The 19,075-nt window shown below is 42.9% G+C and overlaps 9 protein-coding genes across 9 annotated transcripts; 4 read left to right on the top strand and 5 right to left on the bottom strand.

The window, feature by feature from the left end:
- Nucleotides 1-47: 47 nt before the first annotated feature.
- Nucleotides 48-748, bottom strand: LOC6605930 (A-kinase anchor protein 14). Its single transcript, XM_002030707.2, has 2 exons — nucleotides 650-748; nucleotides 48-584 (listed from the first exon to the last, which is right to left on the bottom strand). The coding sequence occupies exons 1-2, from the start codon at nucleotides 659-661 to the stop codon at nucleotides 123-125; spliced, it is 474 nt and encodes a 157-aa protein (XP_002030743.1). The 5' UTR covers nucleotides 662-748; the 3' UTR covers nucleotides 48-122.
- Nucleotides 749-3,080: 2,332 nt separating this feature from the next.
- Nucleotides 3,081-3,501, top strand: LOC116801163. Its single transcript, XM_032719164.1, has 2 exons — nucleotides 3,081-3,150; nucleotides 3,241-3,501. Exons 1-2 carry the CDS (start codon nucleotides 3,139-3,141, stop codon nucleotides 3,466-3,468), a joined length of 240 nt encoding a protein of 79 aa, XP_032575055.1. The 5' UTR covers nucleotides 3,081-3,138; the 3' UTR covers nucleotides 3,469-3,501.
- A 393-nt stretch (nucleotides 3,502-3,894) lies between these two features.
- Nucleotides 3,895-4,516, bottom strand: LOC6605929 (A-kinase anchor protein 14). Its single transcript, XM_002030706.2, has 2 exons — nucleotides 4,431-4,516; nucleotides 3,895-4,369 (listed from the first exon to the last, which is right to left on the bottom strand). The coding sequence occupies exons 1-2, from the start codon at nucleotides 4,440-4,442 to the stop codon at nucleotides 3,971-3,973; spliced, it is 411 nt and encodes a 136-aa protein (XP_002030742.1). The 5' UTR covers nucleotides 4,443-4,516; the 3' UTR covers nucleotides 3,895-3,970.
- A 296-nt stretch (nucleotides 4,517-4,812) lies between these two features.
- On the top strand, nucleotides 4,813-5,447 carry LOC6605928 (A-kinase anchor protein 14). Its single transcript, XM_002030705.2, has 2 exons — nucleotides 4,813-4,916; nucleotides 4,977-5,447. Exons 1-2 carry the CDS (start codon nucleotides 4,905-4,907, stop codon nucleotides 5,373-5,375), a joined length of 411 nt encoding a protein of 136 aa, XP_002030741.1. The 5' UTR covers nucleotides 4,813-4,904; the 3' UTR covers nucleotides 5,376-5,447.
- A 278-nt stretch (nucleotides 5,448-5,725) lies between these two features.
- On the bottom strand, nucleotides 5,726-6,437 carry LOC116800917 (neuropeptide-like 3). The gene is made up of 2 exons (XM_032717547.1): nucleotides 6,342-6,437; nucleotides 5,726-6,225 (listed from the first exon to the last, which is right to left on the bottom strand). Exons 1-2 carry the CDS (start codon nucleotides 6,351-6,353, stop codon nucleotides 5,965-5,967), a joined length of 273 nt encoding a protein of 90 aa, XP_032573438.1. The 5' UTR covers nucleotides 6,354-6,437; the 3' UTR covers nucleotides 5,726-5,964.
- Nucleotides 6,438-9,007: 2,570 nt separating this feature from the next.
- Nucleotides 9,008-10,167, bottom strand: LOC6605927 (uncharacterized histidine-rich protein DDB_G0274557). The gene is made up of 2 exons (XM_032717545.1): nucleotides 9,668-10,167; nucleotides 9,008-9,607 (listed from the first exon to the last, which is right to left on the bottom strand). Exons 1-2 carry the CDS (start codon nucleotides 9,677-9,679, stop codon nucleotides 9,263-9,265), a joined length of 357 nt encoding a protein of 118 aa, XP_032573436.1. The 5' UTR covers nucleotides 9,680-10,167; the 3' UTR covers nucleotides 9,008-9,262.
- A 5,652-nt stretch (nucleotides 10,168-15,819) lies between these two features.
- Nucleotides 15,820-16,488, top strand: LOC6605926 (neuropeptide-like 3). Its single transcript, XM_002030703.2, has 2 exons — nucleotides 15,820-15,927; nucleotides 15,992-16,488. The coding sequence occupies exons 1-2, from the start codon at nucleotides 15,916-15,918 to the stop codon at nucleotides 16,331-16,333; spliced, it is 354 nt and encodes a 117-aa protein (XP_002030739.1). The 5' UTR covers nucleotides 15,820-15,915; the 3' UTR covers nucleotides 16,334-16,488.
- Nucleotides 16,489-17,076: 588 nt separating this feature from the next.
- LOC6605925 (pupal cuticle protein C1B) lies at nucleotides 17,077-17,727 on the bottom strand. The gene is made up of 2 exons (XM_002030702.2): nucleotides 17,629-17,727; nucleotides 17,077-17,567 (listed from the first exon to the last, which is right to left on the bottom strand). The coding sequence occupies exons 1-2, from the start codon at nucleotides 17,638-17,640 to the stop codon at nucleotides 17,190-17,192; spliced, it is 390 nt and encodes a 129-aa protein (XP_002030738.1). The 5' UTR covers nucleotides 17,641-17,727; the 3' UTR covers nucleotides 17,077-17,189.
- A 686-nt stretch (nucleotides 17,728-18,413) lies between these two features.
- Nucleotides 18,414-19,054, top strand: LOC6605924 (pupal cuticle protein G1A). The gene has a single exon (XM_002030701.2). It carries the CDS (start codon nucleotides 18,483-18,485, stop codon nucleotides 18,927-18,929), a length of 447 nt encoding a protein of 148 aa, XP_002030737.1. The 5' UTR covers nucleotides 18,414-18,482; the 3' UTR covers nucleotides 18,930-19,054.
- The last annotated feature ends 21 nt before the right edge of the window (nucleotides 19,055-19,075 follow it).

Below are 19,075 nucleotides of genomic sequence, written 5' to 3'. Positions count from 1 at the left end.
TTTTGGGTAAATGTATAAACTTATTGTATTAAGAAATCAAAGTTATATTAAATTTCGAATGATTTTTTTATTTTCTCGATCAACAAATTTATCATAACCATATGAGTTCGCTTTCAATCGATTTACTTGTGGTAGGCGGAGTAGACAACTGGAGCGCTGTGGACGGTGTGGACCAGAGGGGCAGCTGGGATCACGGTCTTGAGGACGGGAGCAGCTGGGATGACGGTCTTGACCAGCGGAGCAGCTGGGACGACAGTGTGGACCAGAGGAGCAGTGGACACCACAGTCTTAAGGACGGGAGCGGCAGGGATCACAGTCTTGACCAGGGGAGCGGCATGAACCACCGGGGCAGCATGAACCACTGGGGCAGCATGAACCACCGGGGCGGCATGAACCACCGGGGCGGAGTAGACCACTGGCACCTTGCGCACCAGGTTCACGTTGCTCTGGTGGGTGATGGCCGAGGAGGCGCTGGTGTCCACGTAGGCGGTCTTGGCAAGAATCGCCGGCTGGACAATTGAGTGGGTCTCGGCAATCAGACCGGGGGCAGCGGCGGCCACAGCCAGGCAGGCGAAGAAGGCGACCTGTGGAGGAGGATAATGGGTTAGAGGACTCCCAGCACTCGGCTTCCATATCCTAGACAACTCACGAATTTGAACATCTTTGGATTGGTTTTTTTTGGGGGGTATGCTGTGATTGCTGAATCGATTGCAACTGCTGATGATGACAGGCCAAACGCGGGGTTTTTATAGTTGCCTAGTTTGGTCCAAAGCCCAATTGTTTGTCGCTAAGTACTTGGCTGAACTTGAGCCGCCAACCGGTTTGGGTTTTTAAGTAAAACACTTATTCGGGTTTTCAGTTTTCAGCTGACTCTGGCTTCTAAGCGCTTATCAAAGACGCAGTTCGTTAACTGACCTAGGTTCCAGCAGCGTTGGCTCTGTGTGTGGGTGATTGTGAGGAAGTCGAGAAGTCGGGACAACAAGCCAGGCCAATCAATCGACAATGGGCCAAGTAATTGGCCTTAGATGCGGTCGCTTACGCAAATGAGACTGCCTGCAGATGGTGGGCTATCCCATTGAGTGCGTGGGCTATCCTTACATCCATACATCCCTGTCCTTGCACTTCAATCGGCGACACTACATCTTCCTCCTCGTTGGCCTTTAACAATCACTTGATCCGGCGCGTAATTGAGTTGCATTCTCGTCTTGGGTATTCATCCCCATCTTGTCTGCTGGATGCGCCTTTGTGGGCATGGGATGCATCGCCCAGTGCTCGTTATGCGACCTTTTACCACATAACCACATAATTAATGAGTAAGCCAATGTGTGCAAATGTGTAAATGCCATCGATGAGATATTCAATAAGAGTTGCTCACATAACACCAGTAACATTGATAGCTGGAGGTAATCAAAGGTTGCGACCAGGACAATTGTCTGCGAACGGAGGTGTGTAATTGCCGGACTGGGCAGCAAATCCTATTCAAAGGCCTGATTACGCGATCTAAACGAATGCGCTAAGAATAAATGTGCCCTTTGCAAATCAATTGGTTATTTAATTCCTGGAATGAAGGACAGAGTTTGTGCCAAGATGTAATATTTTTAAGAAAACTTGTTGAGCAAGAAATTCTGGGAGTTATATTGTCGCATAAGAACAGTATAAGTTGGTCTATAAATAAAGATATTTCTATTATTTTTTCATTGGACGTTGTTATAAATAGACCTTGAAAAAGCCAATGATGAAAGATCAAGTGACAAATCAGTTTTTTGACTGCGTTACAAGTCATCGAATCAACTTGATTAGTCATTTTAAATTCGTTATAGAATTTTCCTCTACTTGTTTAGTAAATTCTATACTAACACAATATTTTTCCTTTAAATTCAGTTAAGTAAGGAACAGCTCACTTCATTTCGAACCCTGAACTTGACCCAAATCAGAAGCTTCGAGAGTTTGCCCTTCATCGAGCGCGTCGCAAACAAAAGCGCAGTAAATTATAAGCGTACGCCTGCATTCAAATTGAAGCATTTGGATTCGGATTGCAACATCGGCATCGTCCAGTTGATGGCAGCGGCTCCTCAAGTGATTCATGGCCAGGCCATAAAGACCTGGCTACCAACTTCCAACTGCAGCGGCTGCTAAGTGCCGCTCGAGTGACAGATAAAGAGCCCCGCCGAATCCCCCAATCCCTCCCAGACTCGGATTCGGATTCAGACCCAGTCCCTATGTCAAGGTTATCCGGCGGACAAGCCCCATGCGCACTTAACCCACAATTTCGAGCTGGACGCTGCGGCTTCGCCGGCTGTGTCATTGTGTTTTCAATTTTCGGGGCTCGACTTTGGATCGAGCGACAGTTACACGTACTTAAGATAACTATCTGCCATCTGGCATCTGGTATCTGGTAATGTGGAAAATGAATACCCAGAAAATTAATTTGCGGTCCCTGTAATTTTATGGAGCGATGCTTGCCGATTGTTATTTTATGTCTGTGCTTCGAACACTTCAATCAGTCATCGCAGGACAAAAAACAAAAAACAAGTTGCTGACTTATTTATTTGTTTATAATTTTTAATAGCTTGTAGCAGCGCAGCTTTATGGGTTGGGAAACGAGCTACTTGGGTTAACATATGCTAGCTACATTTATTAATTTACAACATGTATTTCACAGCTTCGGGCTTGGATTGTTGCCAATTTCACAATATAAAATTTATAGATACATATATGTCTTTAAAATGAGATGTCATCTATGTGAACGCATTTAGCTAGACACCAAATTTATTGAATATTTAATCTTCTCTTATTATTTTTGTTATATCTACCAATAGACCGTTAAAATATTCTCTATGTTTACCATTAATATGCGTGCTTTTATTTCTTCAGATAATCCGCAGTTCTAATTGTTTCATTAAATGGATCAGTGATCTAATAACATCGAAACTGTTTTCTGGTCCATTCAATAGTTTTGCTAAGTAGACCCGTTGTAAGACCTTCGTTAAATTTGGCGTGTCATTTGTCATTTTGGCAAATCTATTGACAATTTGGCTATATAAACGTTGCGTAGGCCTCATTGGGTCATGAGTTCTTACTGGAGTTTCGCCGAGCCAAATTCAAACTAAGACTAGATCCAATTTCAGCTGCCTCAACATGCACAGAATGGTAAGTACAATTGCGGCAATTAACCACGAATTTTTCTTATATTTTATGAACTATAATAACCAATTTAAATTATTTTCAATTCGTTTGCAGCTGCTCTACACCTTGGTAATCGTTGCCCTTGCATTGGTTCAGGCCTGCCAAATCCATCATAATCTGACATTTCCTGCTGTGGACCAAGTTTCCGACTGTTCTGGCCACCACCTAACTTTTGGTAATCGGAGTTTGACAAGGGATCCGCCCACATTAACCCCAGGCAACTCGATGTCATCTCGGCTTGAACTTTGCTTTTATGGCAAACCTTTTACGCTGGGGCATTAGTCGTGCATTGTTGTAGCTTTGTTATTGCTTGAATAAATTGTTGTAAATTATTAATAATATAAAAAGTTGCGTTTGTTTTTATTGGTATAAGCTTAGATGCTTGGTTTCGAGTTTACTGCGGAGTTTTGGTTACATTTGTTAATTGGCAATACATTTAACTTTAATTGCGTTAAATTATATATAAATATATATAATACAATATTTTTTAACACAATATTTCTGATTTTAATGTTTTATTTATTGAAAGACCAACTCATTTAGTGAGCTGGTAGTTATTGATTTTGTATAAAAGGATTTATGGTTAATTTTAAACATGTTTTAAACACCCTGACTTTAACATACAATAATTTAGAATTTTTCTTAACAAATGTTTTTTTTTTTCAAGTCCCAAGCCATATTTCTGGTAAATAAAATAATGTTTCATAATTTAGGATCAATAATACTTTTCAGAATTTTATTTTACATTTATATAATTGGTTAACAAACAAAGAATTTAAAGGCTTTAGTGGTGCAGGGTGTAGGCCAGAGGAGCGGAGTGCACCACCGACTTGACGAGGGGAGCAGAGTGGACCAGAGGGACAGAATGCACCACGGGAGCGGAGTGCACTACCGGCACAGAGTGGACGACTGGAGCGGCGTGGACAACGGGCACGGAGTGAACCACTGGAGCAGCGTGGACGGCAACGGCGGGATGGGAGTAGGTGGTGGTCTTCACGATGGGAGCAACCACGGGCTGCACCACCGCCTTGCTGTGCACCTGGGTGATGCTCTGGTGGGAAACCGCCGAGGGAGCTGAGTGCACCACCGATCCAACCTTGGCAAGGACGGGCTCGTGCACCACATGATGAGTCTCGATCAGACCAGCGCTGGCGGTGGCGACCAGGAGAGCAACGACGGCGATCTGTAGGGAATAAGCCTCAATTACTTCAGGTACGGAGGATAATATTCCCTTTGTTACTCACGAATTTGAACATTTTGATATTGGTATATTTGAAGCGAATGCTGCTGGTTGCTTGAGAAGAATCGTGAGGTAACTGATGATGTTTGGGAACAGACATCACAACTTATATAGAACCTCGAGCCAACGCACCAAGCCCAACCGCTGACCTTCAGTACGCCCCTGTATGACCCGACTTTGATCAGTTGGAGATTCGAAATCCAAAATCGAGTCGAAGCAAGCTCATTATGATTTCTCGTTGCTGCAGCTGCCGAAAGCTAAAAGCTCAGATCGTTGGAGCCCGAAGTATCTGAAGTATCTGTTGCCTTATCAAAAGCCCCTCAAGGTGGACAACTTCGGCTGCCGAAGTATCTGGCTGTTTGAGCCCTTAGCCTGCGCAGTTTAGTCGCTATATAAGCCTCATCTGCACGTTCCACCAGCATCAGTCATCTCTCTGAACTTACCCCAAAAACAACCAACCAACCAAACCTTATTCAAGATGTTCAAATTTGTAAGTCCAAAGGATTTGTGATAAAATTAAGAACTTGGCATTAATTTGTTACTCATAAAGGTTGCCGTCATCGCTCTCCTGGTCGCCACCGCCAGCGCTGGTCTGATCGAGACTCACCATGTGGTGCACGAGCCCGTCCTGGCCAAGGTTGGATCGGTGGTGCACTCAGCTCCCTCGGCGGTTTCCCACCAGAGCATCACCCAGGTTCACAGCAAGGCGGTGGTGCAGCCCGTGGTTGCTCCCATCGTGAAGACCACCACCTACTCCCATCCCGCCGTTGCCGTCCACGCTGCTCCAGTGGTTCACTCCGTGCCCGTTGTCCACGCCGCTCCAGTCGTCCACTCTGTGCCGGTGGTGCACTCCGCTCCCGTGGTGCATTCTGTCCCTCTGGTCCACTCTGCTCCCCTCGTCAAGTCGGTGGTGCACTCCGCTCCTCTGGCCTACACCCTGCGCCACTAAGGAAGCAATGTGATACAGTATTTACGATTTTTTGTTTCAATAAATTTTTTTCGTTTTGTCATAACAAGTTAACCGATTGTGTTTTCTTACTTTCAAACCATCAGGAATGCTTTAATTTTAAATTATTTAATTATGAGCAATGGAATTTCAGTTCTCTAAGACTTATCACTAAATTTTTCACACTCCGCAAAAATTAATTAATTAAACAATTACATTGAAACCAAAACCAACAGATACATTGTATCCCTTGCATCCACTACTTATAAAACTCTTATACTCACCTTTAAGATATTATTCGAGTATACTTTTGGGCTGCTCTAAAAATGAGTTAAAGTGAAATAAATGCAATATTCGTTTCGCTCGCTATAACAAGTATGGTAGGTATTTATTGCTTGGAATGTATTTTAGTGTCTAAACATTTTTTTTGTGATTTTTTCCTTCTCATTGCTGAATTTGCTTGCATTATAAACAGGGCACAGGACTTGTGGTTGAAGTAATCCGCTGGAAATGTTATGGTTGAACAGGAGCTGATTGGCTGGCGTGTGGGGGTGAGCAATATGGATGGTTGGATCTCCAACGGGTAACTGGATTAACCGATCACAACGGGTCCCAGGCCATGGACGCTCTTGATCAGCAGAGGAGAAGGATGCACCTGGGTGATGGCAGCATGGGAAATGGCACCGGGCACCACGCTCACCACATGAGGAGCAATCAGAGGAGATCCGACGACGGTGGGTCCCCAGATTCCAGGTGCCACAATGCCAGGGCCAATGAGTCCAGGAGCAGGAGCGGGAGCGGGAGCGGGAGCTGGGGCAGCAGCAGCCAGGCTAAGGAGAGCAACGAAGACGCACTGAAAAACATTGCAAATATATATATATATTAGAAGGATGTCAGCATGTGTTCCCTTTTTTCACAGAATCCTTTTCTTTTTACAAAGAATATTCTTGATTGGCTTAAAGCACTCACCAGCTTGAACATTTTGTTTTGTTGATGGTTTGCAACGATTTGACATAGAATTGCACTCCCGACTGGCCTATTTATACGGAATAATCGGAACTGCAGTTGGCGCTCTCCAAATGGTTCGCCAACACACGCCTCTGCACTCTGCACTCATTTCACCCGGCAACAAACACATTTTCCACAGCATTCTAGCCAAGTTAAGCCACATAGAACCAAACTGATTCGAGCCGAATGCAACCCTTCCGGGGGCAGGTTCTCGAGTTACCGAAATGCACAGGGAAAAATTTATTCTTAATGCTACAAGTAATAGTTAAAGTTTTCTTATACATTAATTGGATGTATGATCTCGTTCTGTGACATCAACATACTTATCATCTATCATCTGAATTTTAACTTCTGTCTCGACCTATCGTAATTAAATTACTTGAAAGTCGAATGTTTTCAAACTTTCTATTCTTTTCTCCCAGTGCATTCGTTCTCCCTCAGTTGACTGGCCACTTCGTTGCGATCTGATTTGATTCTATTCGATTTCGCCGCCTTATGATTTATGCAATGCGAGACATGTTCTAAGTGGACTAACACCCTCCCCATTCCGCATTCCCACTTGCTGCGGGGACTATGCGGCGTATACTTGACACTGTTGCATGCGTCGCACAATTAAGCAAACAAATAAATAGAATCATGTCAGGGGGAAAATATGTAATGTGAGTCCAAGAAAAGAATCAACTCAAGCGGCTTAGTTTAGTTTACGGGGTAAGAGGAGGTGGGGCTTGCTCTTTGCACTTTTGGCTTGCATAAATTAAGTTCCCAACTTGGCGAAACGTTGATTAATGTGACTTGCCAATAGCGCCGCCGGTCAGTTGGTAGTTCGTTTGGTCAGCCAACTTGCCCCGGGGCTCGGCCAATCGACAGAGATTGTCTCCAAAGCGATTTTGTCTTGTGCAATAGTGCGACACCAGCACATCAGATACATTTTATGATCACTGTCGCGGGCAGTGAGTTATTACAAGTGCCGTCAAGTGGCGGAGATCAGGAAATGTATTTGCATTTCGAAGAAACATTTTTCAAAGGATGCCTATTTTACCAGCAAAGGTATTTTGATGGTTAAATTATTATTCACTGTGTTGAGGGTTTTAAAACACAAATTTTTGGTACTATACACATATGTTTTTTGGTACTTATTGAGATGAGATTAATTCAGTCGCCAATTATTCTATGGGTTATTCTAAATTAGTATAATGATTTATTGTGGTGTGAGTCTGTATATTCTTACGTTTATAAATAAACCTAGATAGTTGAAAAAAATATAAACATATTCAAATATCTTGTATCTCCCAATGCTATCGATTTTAAACCAAACCCACCTTTTTATCTGCCTATATATCTTCACATCTTTCCTCTTTTGCCAATTGCTCGTTTGTTTACCTTTAATGAGCTACCGAATCACGTGCCCGTAAAATACTACAAAAACCGCAGTTACCTTGCCGAATCTATTTGTTTATTATTTTATTTCATTTGCCTCGTTTGCCGGTCAGCGAACCAAGCCGAATAGTTGGCTTAAACCATAACCGATTTGCGGCTAATTTCGGTGCTGAAAAGACAGGCCAAAACAAAAAGCGAAACTTTTTCAGGGTTAGTTGCAGATTGTTATGGATTCTGATTTGATTTTAATGCACCAAACAAGGAAGCATTGATTTGTTCAGCAAACAGGGGCGCACTGGGTGGTAACCATAGTATATAAACCCCTGTGTGGAACACCTCTGCTTTTGTCCAACCCCACAATCTACATACATATATCCATTGAAAATTGGTAATATCTAATTGATGTTTATGTCATATTAGCTGTTCGAGTATCCCATTAGACTGGCTTTATGGCAATGTTTGCCGATTCTGAATGCGAGTTAATCGTCGGCTGTGTGGGTAAAGTACGCTGGCGATTTGCATTGGCTTATGCAAAACAGAAAGTCAATTGCAAAAGCCAAATAGACTTGAACTTGAAATAGATCTGGATCCCTTCTGATTGTATTTCCATACCATGTGTGTTTACAATGGAAATGTTGCATGCAACAGTGGCAGCAACAACAACTATTTATCACCTCGATTGGCCAATCCGAGTGATATGTACATACACATACCCATCCCCACCTTCGTCCCGCTTGCATAGACATCGGCATTCATCATCTGCTTATGCACTGATTTGCATAACACAGAAATATCATTTGGTTGCCACATGTAGTGGCAACGTGTGTTGTCACCATGGGAAATGTGCCATCCCCCATCGATTGTATCGAATGGTTTTTTCGGTTAATTACGATTACCCACAGGCTAATTATGTCAGCTATATAAGGAAGTGATTTTGGTGCGAGTTTGCGGCACAGATATCCGATCGCATTTGACGTCACTTTGCGTATTAATTACCCACTTAAAGGAAGAGAAGATTAATTTCCGGAAATACCTTTTAATAAGAAATGTCTGAAACTCGAGCGGAAATTGTGATTGAATCTATTTTAGCCTAAGGGATTTCCGTGACACAAAAAACGTGACAGATGTTCATAAGTTTGAATAAATAAAAGTATGCATATTAATTTTATTAATTAAATAATTACTTTTCTGAAATCTATTTATATATTTACTAACTTATTTGTATCTTTTGTGTAAAATCCATATTCGATAATCCTTTGAGAACTGTGCTCTCCATTATCCCAAGTAAAATCTTCATTTTTAGGTGTTGTATCTTTTATGTACAGCATTACAGATAGATGGAATAGAATATTCAGCAGCTTACAGCGAAACCTCCAGTTGGTCCTTACACATGAACAATCGACACACGCAAACATACACAGCATACTAAGGTTGCATTCTCCCCGTCGTCGTTATCGTTAATCAGTTATCGTTATCAATCATCAGTCAATCGCCAGGATCGTCGTTTAGTGCAGATGGTAGTCGTGGAAGTCGTGATGGTGATGCAGATGGAAAGGATCGTAGGGGTGGTACGCCTTGATGATGGGTGCAGGATGGTAAGCCTTGATGATGGGCGGATGCACCACTGTCTTCACCACAGTGGGCAGCAGGACTGGCTTAATTATGTGGTGCGGCACATTGTGCACCACCGTGGAGCTCTGGTGGGAGACGGCGGCGGGCAGATGGTAGTGCAGTGGTTCCACATGGTGGTGGTGTGGATAGTAAGGGATCTCCGGATAATGATGGTGGTGGCCATGCAGGAAACCAGGACGAGCTGCCGCCAAGGCGCAAATGGAGAGTAACGACACTACCTATGAGTCAGGACATCCTCAGATTGGTACTTAGCCAGAGTTAATCCGCGATATCCTTACCAGTTTCATCATCTTGTGGGTGGTTTAATCCTCGGTGGTTGGTCTTGGTAGCTCGCTGCTTGCAACTGATGCCACTCGATGGTGTGTAGGTGGCTTTTATTCACTTGCCACCTAGCCAATTGGCCACCAGCAACAGCTGCGGATTCCGCTGCAGATGCAGATGCAGATGCTCTCGTTGCAATATCCGCCGCTGCTGAGAGGCTTCAATGTTGTGGAACCTTGCGTTTGCATCCGCAGTTTGCAGTCTGCCGCCTGAAGTTGCTGCCGTTGTAATTGCAGCTCGTTTCGTTTTTCATTTCAATTGTTGCTTTTGCGTTGTCTGCCTTTTTCGCACACAGTTTTGTCAAGCGCCGCATTGTTTACCCGCAGTCTGAGTCGCTCCATCCATCGACCCCTTCCAATACCAATCCGAAGCGCTGAACTCTGCCACGGCTGGGTTCAATGAGGTGGCAGACACCACAGATTACATTTATGTCTGGATACTCTTATAAAAGTGTCGATGGGATCTGAAGGAGAAAAGTTCACTATAGTATCCACATTATCAGAACATAGAACTTCAATTGGAATTAAATCTCCTAGTTGGGTCTGGATCTTATAAATTATAAAATGTTTCTTCGTTTCGCTTATAAAATATATGAGGTACAACCTAAACAAAGAATTTACTATTTAAATTATTTTTGTTTAATTATTTATAGTGGTTAAGGAATCTTTTATTTCTTAGAAATACATATTTTCAATTATTAATTTATTTATATAAATATTTGATATTATAAACATAGGTACTTTTGTCAAGAATGGATAAAATAGTTGCTCATGGGATCAGTTTTTGCAAACAAGTTTTAACCTCTATCCCAACTTTATCCTATAGCTTATGTATCCCCATTAGCTGAAGAGTATCTGTTTATGTGTTCATTCAGAGTCTTTTAATACTATAATGTCCCAGCGAATGTCGACGTTCTGTTCTCGATGCTCGTCTGCTGCAATTGGTAATTGTAATTGTTGCTGCATCTGCTGCAACTTCATTGCAATTTGCGCTTGCAACTCGCTCGTTCCGTTAGACCAATGCAAAAAAAAACTATCGCAGAATGTCTCTGTATTTCTGCACTTGTATCTATGTATGTATCTATGTATATAGTAGCTGTATCTGTACAGTAAGTAGCATAATTTATGCCAGTGTTACATTTGCCCGCTGCGACCTTGACAACTTGAAGTTTTTGGCCGGCAAATTGCTGTTGGTTTTAAAGCATCGCATTTTTGTTTCTTGTTTTTTTTCATTTTTTTTTTTGGATCTCTTGTTTTTGTTTCTTGGTCAGCGGAAATTCACACTCGCCAATTTAATTGTTGCAAATTTTTGTCGTGGAAATTAGTTGTCTGCCTCAATATCTTCTATGTTATCTATGGGTCTGAGAATGTGCAAAATCTACCTTACTTTTTTTTGAGTGTGTGAGAATCGAGACATATACTTTGTTGTCTTCATATGCATACAACCGCGATCGAAATATTAGCTTTAATACTTGTAATGAGTGTGGGAAAACATTTCTTAGCTTCAGCTTTTCAACGGTTCAGTCAATTTTATTATATCATATAAAAATATAACCAAAAAATTCGTACGCTCTTTAATGGCCTCTATAAGAATGATTTTTACTTCTAAAAAATGTTTTAATGGTTTTTTAATGTTTCTAAATACATCTCTGTTAATTGTGTACGATATTTAAAATCACCGAACTAAAACAAATTTATATTTTTAACGATTGGTTAAATTACGAAGAAAATATACACACTAGAAACAATAAAAGCGTGCTCATAAAAGCATTTATTTGCCTATAAACTTTAAATTGAAATAAATTTGCGATCTTAAAGCCGCATTTTATCAATTTTATGTTACCTAATTTAACACACTCCACTTTGGAGCTCATCTCTATACACCTATTGTATTGACTGCAGTTTCTCAGCTTCGCTACTGTCTGCCATCGATTGTGATATTTAAGGCTTCAATTCGCGCCCTGTCATCTCATCGCCTGGAAAAGTTCACGAACGGCAGCGGATTCAGCTTCAGATACAGATACAACTTCATGGCAAACTAGAACACTTGAGTCGAGAGCATGAGCTCATTAGAATGTCGTTTGGTATTTTGACAGGCAACTTGGACGGCAAGTGCTGAAATGTCAGCCTGCGAGGGTATAATAATCGGCAACGAGGCTGTGGCAAATTAATCATGATTTGCATTAAGCGGGGTAAATATTTACACAACAATTCGCTGGGGTCCCTGGTCAGCACTCCCAAAAAAATGGGGCCCGAAATGAATTCAATTGCTTGACTTATCGCGACCAGGAAGCACTGCATCTGCGGCATAAACGGGTTGCAGCCAGCGACTATGTTGCAACTGGCAACAGTGGAGTGCCGCAGCACTCCACCCAAAATGCCCGATTCAGTTCAGTGGGTTAGTGGGAGCCCGCAGTCCGCATTTGTTATCTTCGACTTGGAATCTCGAGTTATTTTCAATGTTATTGCAATTAAATTGTGAACCAAGAACTTCCAATCCGAGAATGCCGCTCAATTGATGGACACATCTGACCTTAGCGAGTGGCCAATGGCCAATTGGTCGCCCGGCCACCTGTTGGGTATTCTCGTTGAGTATACGCCAGAGTGGCAGCCAGCAGGCACCTCGGCCAGCGAGTTAGTCGAACGTAATTACTCGAGGGGCCCCGTGGAAATGAAAATGATTTTTATATACGTATGTATATTGTGCGGCATGGGGCGCCGCTCTACTTTCCGCAGCTGCAGCACATTTCTCACCACCGATTGCCATTTGCGTAATGCTCCTTCTGGCCGGAGTTTCCGACTCCAACTGGGTTTCTGAGTGTCCAGCGCTCTGACACCTGAGTGAACTGTGCCAACAGGACAGGTCGTATCATTTGTGGCTGGGCCGGGAGTGTTTGGCAACTACATTGCCAACCCGTCAGATTGGGCCTGGCCAACCACGCTCTTTTCTGGCCTGCAGAAATATTCAATTTCACGTAACATAATGGTCAACTAATTTTGAATCATTCAAAGGTGACTGCACTGCTAGTAGAATGCTTTTGTACTTTAGTTTATGAGCATTTTAATGGATTTAGTTTTGAATTACTTCTGTAGGCGGCTGAAAGGTAGGTCGACTAGTTTCAAACAAAGATCACAGGCGGACTTTAACTGTCAGATCATAAATAAAACAATTAAGACTTTTATTATTCTTGTTTACAGAAACAGAAGTTTAATTAAACTAAAAATGTTCCACATATAGCGTATATACCTTAATCAAGATATACTTGCCATTTTTATAACTAAAGTTGTTGTTGTACGTACCAAAAGTCATTACAATTCGTAAACAACATAATGCAGCGGCTTTGTTAAATTCGAGTAATCATAAAATCTAGTAAGAAATACTACATATTATAATATATATATCTGGTTATAATATAACTTTATATTCTTTGTGTTCCTTTCTGATCGAGTTATTTGCTCTTTACTTCCACACCATTTGACTTTCTCAATTGACTTCTAGTAACAACTTCCTCATTTATAATTTCAATATATTATTTACATGACTTCAAAGCGTAGTTCATATTTTTTCCATGTGATCTAAGCCGACCTTTCAGCCAGTAACGCGTATAAAAATCACAATAGTACAATGGCCGATCAGAAGTTAATATTGAAAGACTCGGAAATACGAACAAAATAGTGGTAATTAAGGTAAGAACAAGACGGAAGAGTAATGACGCTTGAAGACTGTCAACAAGTGTTCCTCTACTCCCGAGTAATTGATCTTTAAGCGCGGCTAATTGTTGTTCATTACGTTTAAGCCGAGATCAGCTCGAATGTCTCTAATTAAAAGCGAAATTGAGTTTGGTGCTAAACGGTGGCGATAACAGGCGATCGAACCGAGTTTGCCCGGGGAACTGGTTCCCTCTATGATAATTGCCTGGCTGTTTCTTAATGTGGTTAGTGCTCTTGTATCCAGTCTTATGCAATGCAATGCTAGAAATACAAAAAAGATACGAAAACAGCGACAGAACTGTCACTTGCCTGCTGGCCATAAGGCGTACATTACCCCCAGAGCAGCACCACTCGAGATCCCAAGAGAGATATGTAGAAACATGTAACACAGATGTGGCAAAATCACACAGCCCGGATATTGCCAAGGAATTTAACAGAAATAGCCTCAAATCTATTAAAAGTCACTCAAGAATTTCGGCTAACAAAGCGGCGGGATATGGAGGAAGAGGGAGTTGTGTCGCCGGATCGAAACATTCATTAATCATGCTAAAAATTGCTGACAAATCACCATAACGGCGGCAAATACAACTACAGTTGAACACCAATGAAGGTACAGTTGTGTTTGTTACTTGTAAGCAGTGTTGCCACTGCAGGAAATATTAAGGGGTATCATTAAAAAAGGGATTTAAGGTGTCAAGCAAAGATCCAAACACTGGGAGTAAAGTATTAAGTCAACTTAATCATCATATATGTATATCCTAATCCCTTTTGTGCCCCCACCACTGTGTCCATGGCGTATGAGTGATCTGCGCGCCTGCGCAATCGCCATCGATGTTTGCGTATTACACAAAGCGGAACTCCAGACCAGTCCCGAAAGCGGTTCTATGTGGGATGTGGCTGCGATTGCGGCGGACTTTGGATCTGCGCCTTCTGGTGCTTTATCGCTGGCCCGTCTAGCTGCCCATTGTTATGCCAGACAATTGCAGGCCGAGATTAGCATAACCTGAAAATGTGAACGGAAAAAAAGGGGTGGAGAAAGGAAGGGAGTGCTGTCGTTGCCCAGAGAAATAACAGATACAGTAAAGCAAAGTATATTCGGAGATCAATTCGGTTTAGATAGGATAAATCTGAAGAATAAGAAAATGTTCAATAAAATCTATTTTATATTTTTAAGCTTAGTAAATTAAAATGTTAAGTATATGCTTATACCAAAGTAGAGATAAATAGCCCTGCTCATGAAGCTACAATTTTGTTTTGGAATTTAATAAATATTTAATAAATAATAAATTCAATTGGATATTTTTATTATAGGAAACATTTTACTTTTTAAGGACGTATGTAAAATAATACTCATACAGTTCAAAAAGAAATTCTCATTTATATTTTCTTAAAACTATGTACTCACTTCCAAAAGTTCCGAAGTACTTCTCCAGATATAACTAACCGAAAATCTCGTGGTAGCATTGTGCTAATCATCTCCGCTCTGAAAGCGAAATGAAGTAAATATTAAAAAAAACACTGTGAGGCTTGCTAAAATATGAAGAAATTCATTTTCATTTCGTTTCGCGTTCGTTGGCCGACGTGATGGGCAAACAAATTGGCCAGCGAGTTTGCGCACATTCCTTTCTCAACGCGGTGACGATACGATTACCATTACCACCTCCTCCATTACCACCGCTATTACCTCCGCCTGCGTTGGCCTTCTCCCGCAGACGCAACAGCCGGAGAGGCAAATCCCCCCGCCACCCGGACACAAGAGCCAGTTATGTTTTGGCCATGACAGATACACGCAAGTGCGTTTCCATTGAACTTGGACTACTTTGGGGCGGGTTTCGTCTGCGGCTGCTGTGTGTGTTGCAGCCAGGGCAAATTTTCACGGTCAGCTGCGAGGTGGAAAATGACAAGTGCGAAGCACATTTTAAGCGACACCCGTCTTGGCCTGAAGTGCTGCAAGTGGCGACTGCTGGCCAACTGCCCGAGTGGGCCAGAAACCTAACGTCTGTGAGCGCAACCCAGTCCGATAGACATTACATTTTGACTGGTTTTATTCTCTTTTTTTTGCAACCTAATGGGGTACGATGTCTTAGGTGGGCAGTGGCCACCACACTCGGTCAGTTGGCCATTTGGCCATTCGTCGAGGGGAGTGGGGCGTGCTGGTATTTTCTGGCCAAAAAGCTGGCCGAAGACCAAGCGAATCAGCTGCTGCACATGCAAACTCGGCGAACTCCCCGTTGGCGTTATTTTTCAGCTTTTCTTAACGATGCTTGAAGGAGGAAAATAGCAAATGGACAAAAAAAAGAGCAAGAAAATTATTATTATTGTATTTTCTGCATTTTAAGATTCGGTTGCACATGGGCTCTGCTCGGTTTTTTGGGCACTATAAAAGCCGCTGCAAATTTGGAGCTAACCACACAAATCGGCGAGGCGTCAACACAGACCAACAGTTCAGTAGTTCAGCCAATAGCTAGCGCACCAGGATCGCAAGGATTAGCAAAATGTACAAGTTGGTGAGTCTACCTTATGGCCAAGTCACATGATTCTGGACCTAATGCTATTTTTTTCCTCGAAAAGGTGGTGTTCTTCGCTCTGCTCGCCGTCGTGGCTGCCCGTCCGGGTTACCTGGAGTCTGGCCCACTGCTCCACAGCTATGCCGCTCCTGCCATCATCCATGAACCGGCTCTGGCCAAGGTGGGCGCCATCATCAAGACCGTGCCCAGTGCTGTCTCCCACCAGAGCATCAGCCAGGTGCACAGCTCGGCCCACATCATCCAGCCGATTGTGGCTCCGGTGGTGAAGACCTATGCCGCTCCCATCATCAAGACTTATGCGGCTCCTGCCCTCCACACCACACTCCTCTCGTCTCCGTGGGCCGGACATGGTTGGGCTGGCCATGGCTGGGCTCCGTCCTGGTAAATGTGATGGAGGTTCCTGGATGGCATTGCGTGGGCTAGCAACTTTGGCTTACCCTCACCCCGATCCCATGCTTAAACTCTCAACCCTGCTGTTTTGTTTTTCGTCTTTCACATTTCGACTGATGTAAATAAATCCATGTTTCATGCTCAAAATAATCCTGCGCCCTCTTTCTTAATGGAAAAATACTTTAAGCTACCAGTTCACTAGAACTAGAGTTCACTAGAGTCAACAATTCATAGAACTTAATAAGAATTTACAATCAGTGTTAACTTATGTTGTTGGTAGTTCTTGTCTATCAAAAGTTGGTTGCTTGATGTTTATAAATTTTTTTTTTAATTTACCTAGGTAAGAACAGTATTTCTAAATCGGTTTGAAGCAATTATTGTTAAAATTGAAATTATGCTTTCAATACTCTACTTAAAGCTGTACTGAGCCATTTATAGTAGTATATAAACAATAGTTTAATGAATTCTATCTCAATATTACATAGAAATTCATGCTTGTTTCATTCACTGTGGAAGATCAATGGTTTAATCTTATGAACTCAAAACTATTTATGTTTAGTAAAACAATTTTTTTCAGTAGTAGCTGACTGTAGATTAACTATAAGAAATGTCAACGTATATTAGCATGTTGTATATTAATTTGTATCTTCAATTTAAAAAGACATTTTAAGCCCAAATTGTCGAGTTGGAGCTATAATTTTTTTAAGTAGGTAATTTTCCAATCAAAACAAATATCCATTTTTTAACAATCACATTTTACTCGCAATTAAACTCAATTATGTACAATAGGAATCGCTATTTTCTAACCGTCCAGTTCGCTGGGATGAGTGCCCAAAGGTCCAGTCTACCGATTACCAGCTGGAGTTGTAGACAACTGGAGTTGCGGCGGCATAGGAGGTGTGCACCACCGGGGCAGCATAGCTGGTGTGGACAACGGGAGCGGCAGCATAGGCGGTGTGCACCACTGGAGCAGCTGCAGCATAGCTGACCACCGGAGTGGACTTTACCACCGGGGCCACGATGTCCTCCACGACATGTGAGTGGCTGTGGACCACCGACTGGCTCTGGTGGGACACCGATGTGGGAATGCTGCTGACCACAGAACCCACCTTGGCCAGAGAGTGCTCCTGGACAACGGTTGTGGCAGCTGGAGCGGCATAAACCAGAGGAGACTCATAAAGATGACCGGGACGAGCGAAAGCTACGGCGAGGAGAGCAGACAACACCACCTGGACAAGAGAGTTTGAGGATTAATTGATGATATAATGCTATGATATATTTTTTACTTACCAATTTGAACATGTTTAAGGATTTTTGTTTCTTGGTCTGTGTTGTGCTGCTGAAGCGAACAAGTTGACTGATAATTTGACAACCGCAATTGCCGCCTTATATATGGTTTAAAAGTGATGTTCACGACGCGGCTGCAAAGCGAAAAAATAGTGATTTAATTAAAACATTTACGAGCAGAGCAGAGGGCAGTCAAAACCAAATGAGTTGTATAAATCTACCCTCGCCGGCACAATAAAACATGAGACTTGCATTTGGCCACTGTGAGACACAAAATCCCAAAAACCCGTAGCCCAAAACCCAAAAGCTCACGCACTGCAAGTTGACCCTGACTCACGCCCCCAAAGTGCAAGTAATGCAGTCGCCGAGGAATCACGGTATCTAATGGCAGTGGGGGCTAATGGTTGTGATTCGGATCAATTTTACACAGAAGTAATATGGGAATGATATTTTATATAATTTAAAATATTAAAATCGTATATATTACCCCAAATTCCTCCTAAAACTTGAATAAAGATGGTGTTCAAATTAAAAACGCAATGAAATAAAATATTTTCCATAATATGATCACTTTTTTCTCTGTGTACTACATTTCCGAGTACCCGAACAAGTAGTTCGCTTGTCTCCGCTGAGCCGTCCACCGACGCTAATTGCTTATTGATCGTTGGCCAGAATCTGATATGGGTATGATTTCGGCCCGAATTGTGACGCACTTTTGTGAGCCGGAAGGTCAAAGCCAAGTGGCTGCTGTATAAAAAGATAGATGCAGCCCGGCAAACGGCAACAGTTCTCGCAAGAAACTCAAACCGATCACTCCCAATCCCAATCAGTCAATACAGACCTAACCCATTTCCAAAATGTTCAAGTTGGTGGTATTGTCTGCTCTGCTCGCCGTAGCCGCTGCCCGTCCCGGTCACCTGTTGGAGTCCTCCCCGCTGGTCTACGCCGCCCCAGCAGCGACGACCATCGTCCAGGAGCCCGTTCTGGCTAAGGTGGGAGCCGTGGTGAAGAGCGTGCCCACTGCCGTCAGCCACCAGAGCCAGTCGGTGGTGCACAGTCACGCTCATGTTGTCGAGGATGTCGTTGCTCCCGTGGTGAAGTCCACTCCGGTGGTCAGCTATGCTGCTGCCGCTCCAGTGGTTCACACCTCATATGCCGCTGCTCCCGTTGTCCACACCAGCTACGCTGCTGCTGCGCCAGTGGTTCACACCTCCTACGCCGCCGCCGCTCCCGTTCTGGCCACATCCTACGCCCAAGTGGCCGCCTCCTCGCCGCTGACCTACACCGCCACTGGTGTGTGGTAAATCCTTGGCCAGGCCCACTCCGATTCCTACTCCTCTCCCACTGTTGACAGGTGACCAGGATGCGTGTGCATCGCTGGACGGTTTTGTGATACGAATTTTAAATAAATAAATGTTTTGCTTTGAAATCGTGTAAGGTGTTTTCATCT

Source organism: Drosophila sechellia, chromosome 3L, assembly GCF_004382195.2.
Source record: "Drosophila sechellia strain sech25 chromosome 3L, ASM438219v1, whole genome shotgun sequence".
Lineage (NCBI taxonomy): Eukaryota > Metazoa > Arthropoda > Insecta > Diptera > Drosophilidae > Drosophila > Drosophila sechellia.
This window is presented reverse-complemented; position numbering and strand designations above follow the sequence as displayed.